The sequence below is a fragment of the Tauraco erythrolophus genome, chromosome 13 (genome assembly GCF_009769465.1).
Source record: "Tauraco erythrolophus isolate bTauEry1 chromosome 13, bTauEry1.pri, whole genome shotgun sequence".
Taxonomy (NCBI): Eukaryota; Metazoa; Chordata; class Aves; order Musophagiformes; family Musophagidae; genus Tauraco; species Tauraco erythrolophus.
This window is the reverse complement of record NC_141477.1, coordinates 6,205,447-6,225,675: the sequence shown is the minus strand read 5'-3', so window position 1 is coordinate 6,225,675 and position 20,229 is coordinate 6,205,447. Positions and strand designations below refer to the sequence as shown.

General features: G+C 33.6%; 1 protein-coding gene across 2 annotated transcripts in view; it reads right to left on the bottom strand.

Moving 5' to 3' along the window:
• DIAPH2 (diaphanous related formin 2) overlaps positions 1-20,229 on the bottom strand; it is a 223,844-nt gene that overhangs the window by 89,920 nt on the left and 113,695 nt on the right. For both annotated transcript variants that reach the window (XM_086619411.1, XM_086619412.1), the window contains one exon: positions 5,946-6,110. In XM_086619411.1, coding sequence (XP_086475537.1) covers positions 5,946-6,110 — 165 coding nt within the window. The remainder of the gene's footprint in view (positions 1-5,945; positions 6,111-20,229) is intronic.

Sequence of the window (20,229 nt, the reverse complement as noted above, 5' to 3'; positions counted from 1 at the left end):
TTTTTTAGACTCAAACCTTTACGATTATCTGCATTAAAGAGGGCCCACAGAGCAAACATCTAAGAATTGCCTAAGAAAAAAGAACATTTCCCTTCTACTGCTGAAGTAGGCATTTCATACAACTTCCATGGAGCACACAATCTGATTATAAGGAAGTTTATGTCCATTTCCGAATGTAGGCATGACAGATTTGGTGGATATTTTTAAAACACTCTAGTACTAACAGAAACAAAAATTCAGAAAGTGACATTAAAAATATTTCAGATGATTTGATATAAGCTCTGTGAGACAGCAGATTAAAGTGAAGAACCAAAACAGAAAGCAAATTGGCATCTTGCTTCAGGCAATTGATTAATCGTTATTTGATAAGAGCCTGAAACTATATCAAACCAAAACATATCAGGTTGCAATTGTCCTCAAGGACAACAGAAATTTGTGTTTACTTTCAATAGAAGAAAGGACTAAATCAATAAAATCTAAGAAACATTTATTTTTCAAAATAGTCCTAAACATAAAAGGCATATTATTCTTCAGTGGACCTATTATTTAACTGCAAAGAGAAAAAACCCACAAACAAACCCAACAAAAAAACCTTATTAGAACTTATTGCTATTTTTAATTCAATTTCTAAGTAACCGTCAGCTCCAAGAGAAGAATAAATACATCTTTTTTTTTTTCCCCAGGTTTGATTTTGAATTGTGTTTGATTTGCAAAGGAAAGTCATGCTGAAGTGCTTTACTTATTTCTTGTGATACGCCTTGAATACAAAGAGGTTATCAAGACATACTTAAGCACAAAATCAAAGTAGTAAACACAGACAGAGGTGACAAAAGTAGCAGCAAAAATCTAGTTAAAAGCTCACTTCAAAGGTTTAAATATTTTACCTAATTAAAAAAAAAAAAAAAAAAAGATGGAGCAAGAAGCAGCATAGCTATGAGGGACCATACGGGATAAGATTTCTATCTGTAAGAGGCAGAGGGGTAAAGTGATGCAAACTTCATTTTGTCATCTCACTACATCCTTGGCTCCAATTATGTTTCCTGCAAAAATGGTAAGAGAAGGCTGTGGATAAAATGGGAGCAGATATACAATAACCTGATCTCCTATCTGCATGTCTCGGTTGATTCACTATATTGCAGCTCATTGAACTGAAATGGCTCTCATGGAATATTTGGTGGGATTATCCGTCAGTGGTGCTCTAAGTTTATTTGGGTATTTGCAACCCTATGAATGGCAGTTTTAATGGGGTCACTTAGACTGTAAATTCCTAACTACGCAGTGCTTTTTTCTCCTCCTAACATCACAGACTAGCCCAAAAAATACTTATTCTCTCACACAAAGACAGGCAGATGTTGATAAAAATTAAGTACAAAAGATAAATTTGGGATTTGACTGGAAACTTTATATCTGGACAGTTTTAAAGACATAAAACAATTAATACCAAAATGTCCACAAATAAGTCAATTTCTGGAGTAATTGTCTACTGCTAAGAAAAGTATAGAAAGTGTTCCAACGGCGACCAATGTGTCTCACAAAAACTGAGAGAGGTCAGCTACTGTATCAGCCCACACTGTCTACTTATCTCCTTTCCTCCTGTTGTTTAGGGATAGCAAAATAACAACTTATTTATATGGAAAATTGTGTTGGAAAATAACTTGAAAAGAAACTACTGGAACCAAAGGAATATCACTGTATTGCTCATATACTTTGATCAGGAGAATGAAAAACAACATTGACTGTTACAGAATTTTTTTTCTGATACACTCTGCATCTTGTCATTTGGCCTAGCAATTTCTGAAGGCTTAGACCATGTGGAGATGCATTTATTAAATATTGTTTCTGTCCAACTTGCAAAAGGCAAGCAACTATAAAAGTTGATGAGCATATATATATTTTATTTCAAGCAAGCAAAAATGGACATTATTTTCCATGATATATGGCACATTCTCTAATGATCATCAAAAGTGTCCAACATGAGCTGTCAAAATACCAGATGTTTTCTTAACATTAAAACAGTTTGATACAAGCATCACAAGACAAGCACATATAAAGACCAATATACTTTTGTGTGTGTATTATGTATGTATACACACACGCAGAAAATTTTCTCTGTGATCTGGGGATGTGCTGTTTAGAATTTTTTTTCTGATTTAATTCTTTTAGATTCATATTTTAAAACATTCATATATATTCTGTCTTTTTCAAATACACTAGCTGAATTGCACAATTCTGTAACATAAGACATTCTTATCTTTAGTTTCAAATGAAAAAAAGAAAAATTGTCATTACAATCAACCTATTTAGTCAGTATTCTCACTTTTACATAGCAGAAGGGCAGACAAAGGAAGATGAAGGAAAACATAAGTCTGGTGCTGAATGGCACCTAAGAGGCTGAGGGTCTCTGGGCTGCCTACATCTCAGCCTTTGTCATCACTGTCTCACAGGCATTTCGGGCAACTCACTGACGTCACTGCTGGGCCTCTATTTCATCAAAAAGTTGTGGGACTCAGGGACATCACCAATGCCTAGAAAAGGCCAAGATTATGCTCGTCTTCAAAACTGAGGAAAGACTGGTAAACTACACCGTAATCAGCCATCAGTTCTGTTTTCGGGCACACCACAGAGCAATTCCTTCTGGAAACCATTTCCAGAAGTGTTAAAGGACAAGATGGTGACTGAAAACAGCTAGACTGGACTTATCAAGGGTAAATTGTTCCTCACCAGCCTGACTGCCTTCTCTAATGGGATGAATGACTCCATGGATGAGGGGATGGCAAAGGATGTTGGTTACTTTGGCTTTAGCAAAGCCTTCAATACAGTCTCCCACAGTGGTTGTATCTTCATTCACGGAGATAAATCAAAATTCAGTTGGCCAAGGTCCCATGCAGTTTCAAATAACTTCTACACTAGCCCTGCTTTGAGCAGGATGTCAAACTCTAACTCTTTTAGCGTCTCCCTCCAACCTAAAATACCTTATGATTCTATGTTATATCTTGTCATCAGAAATGTTCACACCAGAAATATTAGCAATAAAAACAGAAGCAGCAGTCTTAAGAACTTCTGAGTTTCTAAGTTAAAATTGCTAGTAGCAAAAGAAACAAGCTTTATTAGAAGACAGGCAGTAGAAATAACAGGAGAACAACAAACAGGAAGAAATAAGTAATCAATATTTCAAAAATATCTGGAATTATATTTCAGTCATTTACAAAAATACTAAAAAAGTTAACATGATCACTTAAAGAAAGCATGTAGGCATTAAAATAGTCTGAACTGGACATACTTATAATAAAAATTTATGCTCTAGGGAATAGTTGCATAGGCTGTACATCCTCAATCTTTTCCGATTGCTTCTCAACTCTTATCAGTAGTTATGACTTCTTTTTTTTTTTACAGTAAATTCCACAGATTATATGAGTTGCAGTGATTTCTGATTTTTATCTTTAAATCTAATGTCTTTTTCCTTTGGGGAAACTTCTCACAAGAATCAAAATTTTGCAGAATATCTTACTTGGGTTTTTTTTTGGCAATTTTTTTCCTTATAGAAAAAACAATAACTGTACTGTGAAATTTTAATGCTTGCCCTAGGCCTTCTTCAAGTGTCTGGAAAAAAATTAATCCCTAACCAAGAATCTTTATGCCACTAAAGTCTAAAAAGTTCTGCTGGAGTGGATAAAAAAGTCAATAAATTCTCCAAAGACCTAATTATAATTACTACTACTACTATTGTATATACCTGAATAAGTGAGTTGACTGAAGCACAAATGATGCCAAAGAAAAGTGTCTCCTTAAGCTATGTAAGTCTCAGATTTCATTTTTTTATATTGAAGCATTACTGTTTAAATTAGTATGTATCATACATATGGTCCAAGTTCACTTCCTTATTTAATAACTTTTTTTAAAAAGACGCTTTGAAGATAAAAAGACAGATAAAACTTTTAAAGACTACAGCATCAAATTAACTATTTAGACCAACATGTAGCATTAGAACAGTATCCTAGCAAATTATTTTGTCTACTTCCTAAAATTAGAAAGGAATGTAAGAAATTAGCCCTACTTTTCTGGGAAACTCAGAAAGACTATTTGTGCTATATCCTGTCTATTTGGAATGCAAGTTTAACAATCCAAACCAGAATACAGATCTTGACAGTTCTGTTTTGATAAACTAGATTAATTTACAGAGACTTAGTCTTTGGGATAATTTTCCACCCTAGAAAAGCATTTTATTGAAGTTAGTTATTAGGTAAAACGTAAATGTCAAAATGTCATATCAATATCCTAAGGAAAACTGACCGTACATAGGTTTGTAGAAACACCAAAAGCAGAAAGGGTCCCAGGCCCTGACTTTTGCTAGGAGATGTAACAGAAGTTTCTATCTATGATTATTTCCTCTGAACACAGGAGGCACTTTATGTCAATTAGGTAACTATACATTTATGTCTTGTAATGCATTAATTTATTGAGTGTATTGACACCACAAGATGAAAAGTTTTGATGAGATGTTCAGAACACGACAATCTCTTATCAAGGACTGTAAGAACGTTCTTGTGATCCTCAATAACAAGCGACCACTAGTTCATGACTACAGAGACACTATCAGAAGGAGGCCTTACTCTCGATTTGTCCATAGCTATTCCTTGTATCAAAATTTTAAAAAGAAGAAGAGATTAGTCAGATCTTTAGAAAGCCAAAAGGAAGGAAAATAAAAACATAATTGGAAACATTTTCATTCTAATACGCCTTCTAGAAAACATTTGTCCTCTTGCTTCTATCACCATCACAGTCCTTGAAACACATACTTGAGGACAGACTTTCATCAAAATATTTGGACATTGCTAGTCTGAAGTCTGTTTCAAGTAGTTACAATAGAGAAGATTTCCAAATTCTGATACCCATATTTGAAAATGTAAGCCTTGGATTTATGAAAAAATAAATGCACTGAAATATCTCGTGACAACTACTCCTGTTCTTGACAAGCCTTCACGCAGATGCGTTGGCGTACTTACTAATTATAAAAGCACTGGTGATTTGCTTATGAAAAAAAAAAAGAAATTTCAGCAAATTTAAAATGAATAGTTAGATATACCGTAGTAAAAGTTTTCTAATAAAGTCAGCTTGGTATGAAAATTATGTTTCAAAGTAGTTGTTCCTCCATCACATTGAAACTGAAAGTCCTTATGATTAGATGATAAATTAAGCCAGCTACTGGCAACAGACAGATCAGTGAGCCACAGCTGTATGGTAAACAGTGGTATTTCCAAGCGATGTTAATATTCTCCAGAGACACGATGTGACATTCTAGGCATCTGTTTTCCCTGTACATTTCCTATGGTGCAGCTAATTATGGCTTCCAGACAGCCACTAGGAAAGATGAAATTAAACCCATTTAAAAAAAAAAAAAAACCACAAAACAACTAGCTGTTTAAAATGAAATTTTTAAATTCCTTCATAAAAAAGCCATACCCTGACATCAATCACACTGGATGACTGAAAACAGTAATGCAAGCATCTAAGTGAACTTCATGAGTTCAGTCAGCAATACAGAGCTCATCTTGAAAGTCTCAGCCTTAGTATCACAGCATCATTAAAGCATCAGCCAGATTCTAACACAACATGAATGTTGACGCATCTATTTAGGTCTTGATTTAACATAATTTTCAGCATCACGCCTGTTTGTTGTGCATCAACCAACAGGCAAGTTTTTTAAAAGAGGAAAAATATTTTCTAATTATCCATATGTCTCAACCACAATGACAGCTGAGTTTGCAATTTACAAACTGGAGGATGATGGCTGTCAGTGACCAAAACCTAAATAATTCCGGAAACATTAATCCAATTTCCTGCCACAGAATAAAACATGGAATTTACTATAACACAAGACATAGAGAGAAGAGGAAAGAATTAAAATCAAGAGAAAGAGGAAATAACGTTTTGCAGATATTACTCACCAAAAACAGAGTTCTGAAGTTGCTCAGATCACCAAAGAATTCTTCTATGCTTATTGCTTTGGGATCAAAGGTAAAGTATTCTCCCAAACTTTCATACAATTTAGTCATGTTGTTGTGCATGTTGGACAATTTTTCATATTGCTCTCGAGCACTCTCAGCAAAGCTGTAAGGTTTTGTTAAGGAAAATGACTGAAATCGAGTCCAATCTAGCAGTAAAAAAAAAATATAAAGAAAACTCAGTACAAAGGTTAGAACTGGAAAATTTCCTAGTGCTGTTCTGCTTTCAAATATGACATTGTCATGTTCTAATGTTTACACATCCACAAATTCATACCAACATAAGCTGGTGGCACATTTTTCCATTAACTGATTCCTTAATTAAGGAAGATTAATAGACTGCCATTAATAGACTATACAACTGACTTCATAAAATTTCCAAATCTTAGAAACTTTTCTTCTAATAAATGATTAATTTTGTAAAATACATTCTATGAAAAGACATATTGAAAATTAGTTTGCTGTGAGAATCTACAGTGCTCCACTCTGTTCAAGTTATTCCACGTTGCCTGTACTACGTACATATATTTTATACGTAAAATTTGCATTGTGATTAACTAACAACGACAAAATTATATAGTATGGTGTCCAATTTTCTTTGCCTTTTTTATAGATGTGTCTTCTTTGTGGATTCTTTAATGCCTAGCCACATAGCTCAGCCTACACCTCAGGCTTCCTGTACTAGGTACACTCATTTGGGGCACTCTCTCAACTAGGCAATTTCACAGAATTTAGAGAAATGGAATATCCACCCACCTGCCGCAGTCGACTGATAAACAGCTTTGAAAAAATATTAGTTAGAAAAACACCACACAACATCATAAGTCTTTATTCCCCATTAGGAAGTATGGAAGTCTAGATATGAAACTGAGATTGACTTCCATCCCAGCAGTCATCATTAAAAGTTTGACATAAACCTTTTAAATAGAAAAATGGGGCATTTTTTCCCCTATATGAAAAAACATTTTTAGTACAATTCATTTGCAAACACGGGAAGGGTGCAAGCTGCTAAGGGTAATATTAGTTTGCCTTGAAGCAAGTAAGCTTCAGTCTGCTGTTTTCTTCCGTTGTTGTTGTTTATATCCACAAAGATTCCAAGTTCCAAATCACTATTAAAAAAAACAGCTAGTACGTGATTATACCAGTTCTGCTGATACTGAATTGTAGCTGATGAAAGTGTTGTGCTGTACGGATCAAAACCCAAGAACAAAAGACACAAGTTATTCCCTGAACTACAAAATTCATGCAGCCTGGCTCCCTGTGGCTTTTACTTGTAACAACTCTCTTACATGCGGATCCTCTTTCCTAATACAGCAGAGCTCATGCTTCAACATTTCCTCATACTTGAGTCTCTAATTTTAGAGACTATCTATTTTCTATCTTTCTGTAAAACAACAAGTAATCTGGAAAGTAATTTAGGGAAGGAGACATACAGAGAAATCGTATAAACCATTTATTTTTTAGATTAGACTAAACTCAACAATGATTCTTCAGAAAATAATCAACAAATTGCAGAATAAAGAAAGGAAATTCAGGTGGATATTCTATTCATAACATTTCCATAGTGTTCGGAAGCTGTTGAGCTTAAAAAAGGCTGTCATTTCACAAGCTAAATGAAGAGTAATAAGGCTGAAAATCTCTACCATTGGAAAGAGGCTTATTATTTCACTTGGATTTTCCTGTTGTAATTAATGCGAGGGTGTGTAAATAGTAATTTAAAAATTGGGTTTAAAAAGTATGATCAAAAACTTTATATAATGTAAATTATCCTCCTAAGAAACCTATTTTCCAAGTAATCCTCTCTTCTTCATTAACGCCTCAGTAGCGGAAAAGGAAAACTGTATTCTTCAGTTAGCTCATAATGTTCATTTAGAACGGCAAAAAGAAGAAACTAACAGATCTGTGACAGATCTTAATATATAAATATCAAGATTTTGTAACAGTAATATCCACTTGTATAGTTTCATAACAGTGCAAACACAGGAGTAATACCTATATTTTCAGTTTATTGAAGTGAAGTTTAACCTGCTTAGTTAGAATTTCAAGCTCGGACTGTCGAATCGCTCATCTTAATACAAGACAAACTTGACATAATTCAGCCTTCAATGACATTTAACTGTAGAAAAGGAAATGCAAGTTTAATGGCAAGAATACATTAAATGGGTAACAATGCCATATTAATGAATTATGGAGCACAGCCTAAAAATTTTAGAAAACCATGGATTGCCTTAGAGTCAGACGACTAACTGTCTTGAAAAACTCACCAAAAATACTAGGAAAAATAAATACAAAGGTATATAATTATACAAATTGCATCTGTGGTTTTATATTATAATATATAATATAATATATTCTATATTTATATTATAATATAAAACTAAATTAATATATTAAAAATTACTGAAAAGTCTGAAACAAAAAAAAGAAAAAAAAAACAGAGTCAAATTCTCCATTGAGGTTGCACATTCAATATGAGAAATAACAGTAATCACTAAAAAGAAAAAAACAATACTGCTACTGAAACTAGAACATATTTTTAAGTAACACTATAGAAGCATATACTGTGATTTCACCATTATTACTTTTTATCTAATAAGTACCAAACTGCAAATAAGAAATATCATTAACAGATAGCTTGTAAGACAAAAGAATGACAGTAAGATGGATGAATAAGCTGAGAAAAGAGAGAATAGAGTATTTTAACTATCCTTAATTTTGAAGAAAACAAGTCAAGTGCTGTAGAGACAGTAGTTTCCAAAGTCACATATCATGTCATGTTAACCCAGTTAACACTTTCTGCCACACTGTATATGCTTCATACTTATAAAATTTTAGTAACTTGAAACATCACCTTGAAGTCTACTACTTCAAGTCATTGCAAAGTCTTAGCCAATACAATAATCCCAGAGAAGGAAAGCCATACTTGCCTACATTATTTCACAAAAAAAAAAAAAAAGAAAAACTTAAGTTATCAACCTTGCATAACAGAAATACTTAATTCTAAGAGTTTTCATTAATATCAATTGAAGCTTTAATGAGTGCTCATTTAAAAACTGTAAACAAGGTTTCATTCTTACAATTTGAACCAAACCAAAGTATTATACTACAAATGGATTAACTCCTAACAGAGAGCAAAACCACAAGGACAAAAGAAAATAAAGGCCCACTGGGAGTAGAGATGGAAGATGATCTCATTTATCAATATACTCAACCTGAAGGGAAAGAATAAATGGATTTGGGGTATTATATAAACTAGCACTATAACAAGGAGGTAGAAAATAATCAGCTTGGGATTTTCTAGGAGTCTGGTAAGAAAAGCCACCTAAACTTTATTTATTTAATTATCTGGTCTACTTATTTTTCACCTAACTTCAGTTTTACTGAAGGTAAAGGTTTCTTATTCTACTATATGCACTGATTCTAATATTCTTTCTAGACAGAAACTCAATAGACAGCACAGCATCATCAAAAAAAACCCAGAAACATAGCTTCATTCTAAATCTCCATATAATTTCCTTTAAATTTGTCCACACCAGTCTTTTTAGGTGCATTTCTCTTTGCTCCTACAGTTAGATCTTACATGACACACTGGTTTTATATAGAAATTATAGTCAATCATAATTTATAATTTACTACAGGAAAACTGGTAATCCATTTACTATTTCTGATGTAAAGAACTTTTTTCTTCAAGTAATGCATTTTTGAAAAATATGCAGTGTGTGTTAGCTTTAAGTTGCAGATTAACTCACACTGAAGAATGCAAAATGTCCATGAACTATGGATCATTATCCAATGATAAAGCTCCGAGCCTTTACAATGCGAAATGCTGCAACACTGAAAATATCTATGTCAACGTGTATTCTGTCACGCTTCACTAAAATTTACTATTTGAAATCATTTTTTATTCTGTTAGCTATTCCAAACTCGACTACTCATTTACTGTTCTGAAAATGGACAATTTCCATCAGAATGTTCTGTGTCTCAGATAACACAGTTTAATTAAAACTGGCTTATTAAAATTTCCATGACAAATTATATGTTTGAATGTTTCTCTCCTGTCCTGAGCTGAACTACAGAATTAATGTCAGCAGTACTTGAAGCAGAAGGGAATGCAGCCGCATACCACAATGCCACCTTATTATTCTGGAGATACACACTCACCCCACAACTCCTTAAAGCGGCAGATATATCGGGAACAACATACCAGTAGTTCATGCTTGGATTAATAATGAAGTTATAATTTTATCAAACACAGAGTATTTAAATTCTAACAGCATAAAACCAATCTATTATCTTTGTTGCTTATTCTATTTTACAGAAATAGCAGTTTTACTTCCGTTTAGTGAATACATAACATGGTACTGCAGACACTGGAAAACTAATAAAGATGCTGAAAAACCGCCTATTCAAAACGCTTTAAAGTAAAATTGTTGGAGCCCCAAATGACAGAGTTGGGGGAGAACTAATTAGGCAGCAATAATTACGTGAATAATCACATAACGGCTGGTTTTTTTGTTTGTATGCCTTTATGATGCTTGAGATAAAGCATATAAGAGAGGGATTAAAAAACATTTGTGGCACCACTCATCGTAAGTGTTGCCTTTTACTACTATCAATGTGTGGATCACCAGATCTGCTTGCAAATTAACCACACTCATAGGTAGCACTTGACATTAAGTGTACAGTACAGCATGCAAAAAATCAGAAAACAATTAGAAGCCTCTGCTTCCACAGAGGGGTCTGCATCTGTACCTAAAGGTAATTTAATGAAAATTGACAACCTAATTCATATTTGGCCTTCTACATTTCTGAGTCTGAATCAAGTGCTGACTAACAGCCCAGCTAAGTTTAACGGGTGACTGAGCACCAGAACCGTTGTCCAGAGAATTCTGGAGATATTCAAAAGCAATCTGGACACTGTTGTGTAAGCCTGCTCTAGATGGCTCTACTTGAGCAGGGGGGTTGGACAAGATGACCTCCTGCAGTCCCGTCCAACCTCAACCATCCTGTGATTCTGGGAAATCTAAGTAAGCAAGGCTTTGGTTACTCTGCTTATACATATGATCTCAAATAACTTCATTCCCTCCAAGATATATGTAGAATGCAACTTAATTCCATTAAAAAAAAATCTCAAATTTACAAATAAGTGTTACACACTGTACTTTACCCAAACATAGCTTTTCTCACTCCAAGCATACCAAAATTAAATCAGATTATGAGCACTGCTGAAGAGAAACATGAAACACTAAGAACAAACCAGTTGTCAGAATCCTCACTATGAAGCATAAGCATCCAGTTTTAAAATTACCTTGCTGAATAGTTCGTTATTTCAACAAATCAAGTGGTCTTTTTTTTCAGTAAGATTATATTTTCATAATCATCAGAATTTCACAAGATACTAACAAAATTGATACTAACTTTGCTAAAGCAAGTGTAAGGAGCAAATAATTGAGTTTGTTTATCTGCACTGGGTTTGATTTAGCTTCCTACCCACAGTTAAGCCAACTCATTGTCTGACTGTACAAAAAAACAACCAAACCTATGCTTCAAACTCATCCATGAAAATCATGTAATCCCTTGGCATGATCACCTGAAATTAAAACCATAGGCAGAATGTTTGCTAATCTATTGTCATAGAGTGTTCATAGAGCAGAACACTACGCGCCCCCCCCGAAGGTACATTTATCTACCACTAATATTAACGAAATACACTTCAACAAATACAAAAACTAGCACTAAATGTGAAAATATTAAAAATATTTCAAGCACACGAACTAGATTTTGTCACTTCAAAACTCTTGCATACCATTGCAGATCAGGATTTTGGATCAAGAAACTGTCAAACTAGGCAAAAAATATTTTTTTTTAGCTAGAAGAGAAAGTTTAATTCAATGGTGTCATCATCTTTAATGAAGGATGTATCAATGCTCTTAGGTTTAATTCTCCAAGCTCATTCATAATAGAGCATTCTTTGAACTGGAGAAACACAAACAAAACTTATTAGCTCAAGACAGAAATTCAGCTTTAATAACACTAAGTCATTTACACTGATTGCTTTATTTTCACCTGCTATCAATATGTAAACAGATGTTAACAATTTTATCTTTCACACTACATACATAATGCATCTCTGTGACTGCACAGAAGACAAGACTTCTGGAACATACACAGATAATTATGAATCACAATTATACACCTAATCTTTTCTTCCTGTTGTGTTTTTTTTTTTTTCCCCAGAAAAAAAGAAAAAAATAGAAATCTTCATTACAAGACACTTCATCTACCAAATTAGAAACCAAAATATCCAAGACTGGTAGAATGAGCTTACACAAAATCATGTACTTCTGAAGAGCTTAAAGATTCACTAATAAAATACCTGTTTAAAAGCTCAGTGAGAATTTCTCTCTCATTACAAAGCAAATTATCTCATCCTTCAGCATTCTGACAGAACAGCCCAGGAAAAAAATAAATAAAACAAAACACCAAAACAAACAAACAAAAAACCCAACCCAAACACAAAAGAACAGTTGCTTCTCAATTATCACGCAGCAAAAAGGTCTGTTCCTCTCCCTGGCTTTCATGACACTAGTACCTGAAGAAGTCATTAACCATCAGAATTATTTAATACAACTGCATTCACTGTGTACAGACACTATTTCAGTGCTTATGCTCATGAAAATGGAGCACAGAAATATTGTAACCATCTGATAACAATTCTAGCTGTGACCTGCTCCTTCACACTAAATTGCAGAATCATACTTAAATTCATGTCAATTAAGATGAGGCTTTCTGACTTGTCTCTAAACAGCCATAAAACTTTCATCTTGATAAACACTAGAAAAATCTGTCAATGTTTACTTACTCCCAGCTCCAAGTAATCATATCAATTCCTAGTTTTCGTGCATTCAAACTTCTCAATAATGAAAAGACTATTTCCATTGATTCTACATACACCACTTTGCCATACACAAGAGAAAGCTTATCTCAACATAATTTCAATACTGCCTTTTTTATTTAGACTTCTGTTAATCAGGATGCAAAGATCAGCGCTCGTTTCTCAAAAAGTCCCACAGGAACTCTCTAGGCAAAAACTGATAAACAAGGGCCTATTTTATAAAATATTCATTCCAAGGAACAAGGCTCCATAGGCTGTTTCTTAAATTGGTTTATATTGGAAAAGCCTGCTCAAAGACTTACGATGCCAATTCAGGAATTTCCTGTGGTAGCATGAAGAAGAAAACTTTAAAAGTAAATAAGAGCACTTGGCTCCTCAAGCAGAACGCATAAAAGGCAGCATTTATAAAGCCACAGGCTAGAAAGAAAACCTTATCTTAAATAAAAATATTTTTTAAAATTGGAAAAACTCCCAAATTAGAGCTAGGTATTAACCTAAAACCAATATTTTTTTCCCCTTGACAGAAAAAGACAGTTGATGACCTTGGAAGTTAAGGGGTTTTTCCATAATTGTAACAGGCAAATAATCCCCAAAGTTCATACTCTCATATTTAACAGGAGACAGAAAGATCAAAACAATTTCTAGAAGATGCAGAATTGAAAGCAAAACAAATCTTTCATCCTGACAAAAAACAAAGCTTTTTTTCAACTGATGAAGTCACTAGAATTTTGGAAACGCTTTTGCAAAAACAAGCTCAGAGAAACTGAATTTACTGACACCAACTTACAGGTGAAAAACATCCTTTTAAGACAATGGCAAAATGCCATTCATGAATGAAAGAGGTGGACTATTTAGCTTCATTCGTTCTGAAATTAAAGCTTTGAGAAATGTTGAAAATAAGGAAAAAAAGATTATACTTGATGAAGAACAAGAGACGGATGCAAATATAGATAAAACTTCACACCCAGTCTATGTTGGTTACATATTCCATTGTTCAGATCCTTCAAAAGCCATCACATTTTTGCCTGGAATGCCATACTCAGAAGTCTGAAAAGCAGTCACTCCATATATACTTTACGTAGCTGCTTTTAGAGCACCTTTTACAATAGAGATCTACTACTTAGCTCAATTCTTATTTCTGATATTTTGGTTTAAAAATAATTTGAAACAGTAAGAAAAGTGGTATTTCTAGCTTTTCAAACTCAAATGTCTATTTTTTTGTGGTGGCAAACAATTCTAATCACTATGCATGCATTAATTGGAAAGCAACACAGAAGACATGATAGTCAAGAATATATCAAATAGAAAATGTTGCAAGAGTAATGGATTTCTGGCATACCTTCCCTCAAGAACAACTACATAAAAACCAGTTTAGATGAATAAAAACAAGAAAGGAAACAACTAAAACGTAGCTAGTACAAACAAAATTATTCTGCAAAATTTGTTTAGCATATTATATTCAAGTTAAGTAAATGTGACTGTTTTAAATAACACAAAGCATTGATAAACAATGTTTTAACAACAACAATAAAAAAAACCAGTTGTTGATAACTATTTCAGCAAAGCCATGGTAAGGTAGCCACTCCTAGAAATATTATATTAGCTTTGGAAAACACAATGAGAAGCCTTAAACAGTAATTACAGCTTTGTGTGCCCTAAATCTTTCAGAGAAATTGCAACCACATTCACTTTCTCTTTGATCGTGCAGTTTTTCCTCACTTCATCTGGATTTAATTAAGAGAGCAATGTCTCAGCTGTCAGTTGTACCCTGTTCTACCAAGCTTCAATCAGTAGATCTGATGGTTACTTCATCTAGATAAAGTTTTTTGTTAAAGTGTGGGGAAGGAAAAGAGAAGTGGCTCCTTATATTTTAGGTTTCCTTTAATGCAACAATGTCAGAAGTCCTCATTTTCTTTTTTTAGAAATCTGAAAACGTTCAGATCATATAATGTTTCGAGAGCCTAGATGTTCAGAATCAAGGAGGAAAAGAAATTATTTTATGTCACCTGATAAAAAAGCATAAAATAAATTTATTAACATTGAGATGTCTTCAGTGCAATGTTGTAATGAAGTGTTCACATATTCAAGTACAGGAGAAAATGAGAGTCAAAGACTACACTCTAAAACTAATGAGAGTACTTTGCACCTAAACAGCATTTTGAATACCAGTTGCACAGTTAAAACCACATATCATATATGATTTTAGTAGGGTGGTGCACATCCTTTCCCTCCTTCCTCTCTCCTCTCCAGATATTAATACCAAAAATATGTAACCATAATTTATTGGGCAGTTGTTTGCTAAGAACTCACCATCATATGCACATACATGAGCCTTGCCCCAAATGACCAGGATTAAAACAAAGAGTCAGGAAACTGAAGTAATCACTCAAATTTCCATCTCGGCCAGTAAACACTTCAGGATATTTCTTAAACAAATGTTCTGGTCACAAAGAAAAACAAAGAGCACAATCACAGGGCAATCAGGATCTGAAACGGAAGGTTTTTTTATGCTCAGATACACTGCTTTAAAAAAATTGAGTATACTTTCTCCAAAAAGTTTTTGTGTTAAAGTTCATTTTGTTTTTGGGGAGTGGAGAAGGGTAGAGGGCCAAAAGCAGTTCCATTCACACCAACATTTTTGACAAAGCAATGTCTCATGACAGTGTGATTTTGATATCTAATGTTGCAGCTCCAGGGATTTATAGAGTGCACTCCTCCTTTAATTTCAGATTTTAAAATAAGCATAAAGCAATTAGAAAATGGATCTCTAATGAATTATCATTCTATCAGTCTACAATTCTTTACAAAAAGATCTTTCAATGATCTGGACAACTTGGTTTAATATAAATTTAAGGATGAAAGCCCAGTTTCCCTCAGGCAACTACTCACAATCAAGAAGTCTTTAGATTTCCATGTACTTAACTAGATTTTTGTTCACAGAATATATGTATTTCAAAAAATAAAAATCGGAAAAACAAACTATTTGAAGTTCTTTGAACCTGTTGCATTTCATTACATCTCCCCGTTCATAGCATTTGTCCAATTTTTTCCTTTATTCATACTATAAAAGAATGTACAGATTGATTGTACACTCCTGTTCACAGGATTTATGGTACAGCCCAATACGAATGAAATCGATATAATCTGAGGGTCTCTCTTATCAGGGCTTTCCCTCTTAATAATAAATTAATATCTGAAGGTAGAAATATACTGTAAAAAAAATAAAATTGATAACCTGCTTTGTATAACACTTTTTTCATTTATAATGTTCCATAGTTCTCATATTTCAAATATTAACTTTATGAAAACCGTACCTTAGTCTAGACCAGTTAAAATTCAAAGGATCATTTTCCAAAGAGATTTGTCATTTCTTTTACTGATATCAAATAATTGTAAAAGAAATGAACATTATGCACTAAAACTAACACTTTATTAGGTGATTTTCAAGTTCAATCTAAATAATGATTATACTTATATAATCCTATAGTTATCACTTGGAACATTGTGACGTTTTTAATTTGCTTCAAGAAAGATTATTCAAATGGGAAAAATAAAGAAAAGAAAGAATGTATGATGAAGGAAGTGGAAAGCTTTTGAAAAAAGCACTATGTGTTGAACATGGCAGAAAGACATTTTGTGTATGATTCAATTTTTCCTGCATACACCTGAATGAAGGGGAAAACAAGACGGAAAGAGAAGAGTCTTTTAAAGAGCAACAATAAAGAAACAAAAAACAAGTGTCAACTGACTCTGAAAATCCAGATGAACTCAGTAAATTCACCATCTGGGAAGAAAAGTTTTTCAAAAAAGCTTCTAATGGTCATAACTGGGGGCATTTAAGCACAAAGTTTTAATTTAATTCACATATTGAACACTTACGAAAAACCATATGATTTTCATGAAGTTAATAACACTTTTCTCTCATATTTTTTGGCTCTATAGAGGAAACTCATTCGATTAGGACAGTAAAATAACTTGCCTTGTTTCAGCAATATATCTTTAAGTCAACTTTGTACAAAGATTAACAGCTCTCATCTGCTGCACATTACAGCAAACAATGGGAAAATCTGTTGCAGGTCTAGAGTATTCACATGCAGCAGAAACATTATATTTAACCTTCTATTAAGTTAATGATGTCTATTGATCTTCACCACAAATATCTAGTCATACAAAATGTGACACCAGTCATGCAAATATTTCAAAGCAATTTTAGTGGAGGATTTACTCTTTTTTTTTTTTCAGGGTGAAAATTTAGGTAAGTGAAAGGATTAGTAAATGCCACGAGGCCATACTGATATTTCTCAGTAGAAATGAAATTGAGTAGCAACAGTTTGTTCATGACTGTCACTGATCAACAGAATCTCCTAAAAAAAATATAAAATATAAAAAAAATAAATTACACCTTCTGGGATTGTCTCTGTGTGAGCGCTGCTGTGCTGCTCAGGACTAAGATCTTCAGAATGTGTTTCTGATGTTGTGCCTTCTAATTGCAATAGAACCTGGCCATATTTCTGACCTGCTGATTACCTAATTTTTAAATTGGTACCTATAAAAAGGCTAGTCTGCACAGGCAGATCATTTTATTTGCTGGGGAGACATAACTCTCTAAAGGGTAAGTAAACAACTTAAGTATATTTGAGCTCGGCAACATCAAATAGCAGTCTTTTTTCCCCCTATAGCTTAAAAATGTCAATTGAATATACATAACTAAACATTAAAAAGCACAAATTGCTTTTAATCTGATTTTCAACTTGGCAGGGTCAGTTCTTCAACAGGATTCACAATGCTGAGATGTTATGAGCTTGAAGAATTAGCAATGCAAAAACGGAAAAAGAAAACACTGTCTATTCATTGATGCCCTGAATTTTCTAACAAAGCCACTAGTTTGGAAAAGAGCAGATTATACATACGTACTAATTCTTCTTATCTTCTCACAGTGCTTTCAGAAGTGTGATTTTCTGCCTATGCAGATGAAATACATCGTCCTTCCAGATGAAATACATAGACCTTCAGATGTACTTCTAAGAATTAGTGTGTCTTGGTTGCTTTAGCACACCTATTTAAATATAATGTGAGTACTCAGACATAAAAGGTTTCTAAATGTAACCTTTCATTCAATAACACACTGTTGATTTCCTTTTCAAAAGTGCATTTTAGTGATTCTTTTCTTGCATTTGGGGCAACACAAAATAATGCGAATTTGGGGCATACACATTTGGTGGCTGTCAGTTGAGCAGCCAAGCAACTCAATCAAGTCTCAAATCTCACACTCAAGTCACAAATTTAGCTTTCTTAGAGGTTTATGAACTTAGAGCATTCTGAATGCAAAATTTAGTGTACACCAACCACGTGATTACTTTTATTTTTGCTCATCATGTCAATCACCTGCACAAATTCGAGTAAAATGCCTACAGATTACGTAGTATAAGGTGGAAGTTCTTAAGAGCATTTTAGTATCTCCTTAACAACGAATTCAAATTGACCCAAGTCTGTAATGGGAGAGAAGAGTATTCCTAGTACTTAAATCTGTGTTCTACTTCAAAAAAGTTCCATTTATATACTTGGGAATACACTAGGATAAGAGAAATCCAGAGAACTCAAACATCAAACAGGAGAAAAAGTTGCCTACCAGTCAAAAGCACATCTTAAGTATAAAATGAATTGTTAAGCAAAAGAAGTACAGTGTAATAGGACTTATATTTACTGCTTAAAGCATTTTCCATTTTAAAAGTACTAAGCATATACTGAGAATAGTTCACAAAGCAGCAAAACACATTTGTAACTTTCAGAGTGTAGGCAGAAAGAAAAAGTTTGTGTCTTTTTCTCATGTTGAATTTTTCCTGCCACTAATAAGAGTATTTCTAAACCTTGTCATTCCGAGACTGTGCCCCTTATCTCAAAACCTGGATTCTCAGTCTTCATCCTTCCATCCACTGGCTACTTTCCATTCTCCTCCTATATTGTCTTCCAAACTTTCTCTAGCTGATTGCTGATTCTCACTTCCCTTTCTGTTATTTTACACATCTGACTAGAACAGAACAATGAAATGAAAGTGATTAGACAGGAAGCTCCGCAGAATTATAGCTTCAAAATTAATTCCATTCACATTCCTACTTCAGCAGTTCTCCTCAGCTTGTAAGAATCGGAAGTCAAATAGGAAATCAGCATAGAATTACTCAACATATAGGATGATTTCACATTTCATGCAACATAGTATTTTTGGCTGTACTCTTCTCAGAGAGAAAATTAAAGGGAACCAGAGGACTTTCAATTCAAGAAAATTATTTATGGATCACTGTATTTCTAATATACTGCATATACTTGCATATTGAGAAGGCAACTGTACTGTCTCTCTTTATCAAGAAGGTATGTATGACCTTAGAAGATCTTATCTGTTCTCCTTCCAAGGGCTTGTAAGCCACAAGTAAGTAAAAAAAGACACTGAAACAACACAAGATGCAGTTTAAACATAAAACTCCATAAACCAAAGATTCATCAGCAAATACATGGTTACTTTTCTGGGCTGTATCTTCAGTAGTCATAGAATCATAGAATGGTTAGGGCTGGAAGGGACCTTCAAAGGTCATCTAGTCCAACCCCCCTGCAAGGAACAGGGATATCTCCAACTAGATCATATCCCTGTCAGAGCTAAGTCTTTTTCTTCTTCCACTTATTATTTAATTTTGAAAAAAATAGGGGTTTTCTTTTGTGTTGCTAACAAAAAGTTAAATTAATCACAAGTTTATTTTTGAAGGAATAATTTAGCTCATACTTAAGTGTAAACAACTACAAAAATTATATATTCTTAAATAATCAATACCAAATGGGAGAAGTCTCATTAAATGCTGTAGAGTACCAGCACTCCTACTAGATGCTCTTTATAACCTGCTGATATTAAGCAAGATCCTAAAATTTCAACAAGTTCATAATTGTTTCATTGGTGATAACAAAATAGACCATATAATGGCCTCTTAAGAAACAAGTAAATCAAAGTTCAAAAGAGTAGGGTAAAGCTTAAAGTAGCCCATTTTGCCCCACTGGAAAAAAAATAGATTCTAAAGTTCCATTGTTTCTAGGCTTTCCTCATTTATAAAGAAATCCAAGAATTTAGTGTTATTTCTTCTGTTTTCTCTATATTAGCACGGAAGACTAACAATTGAAGGTTAAAAAAAATAAAATAGCTTGACTAAGCATTTAATCAAGTCTTATTTTTCTCTGAGGTAAGACTTGGAGAGAAGAGCTGACATTTTGATCTCTTAAACTAGAATAAATCACTCCTGTTTCATTTCCTTCACTGCATGCACTCACAAGTCTTCTTAAACAAGACGCTAT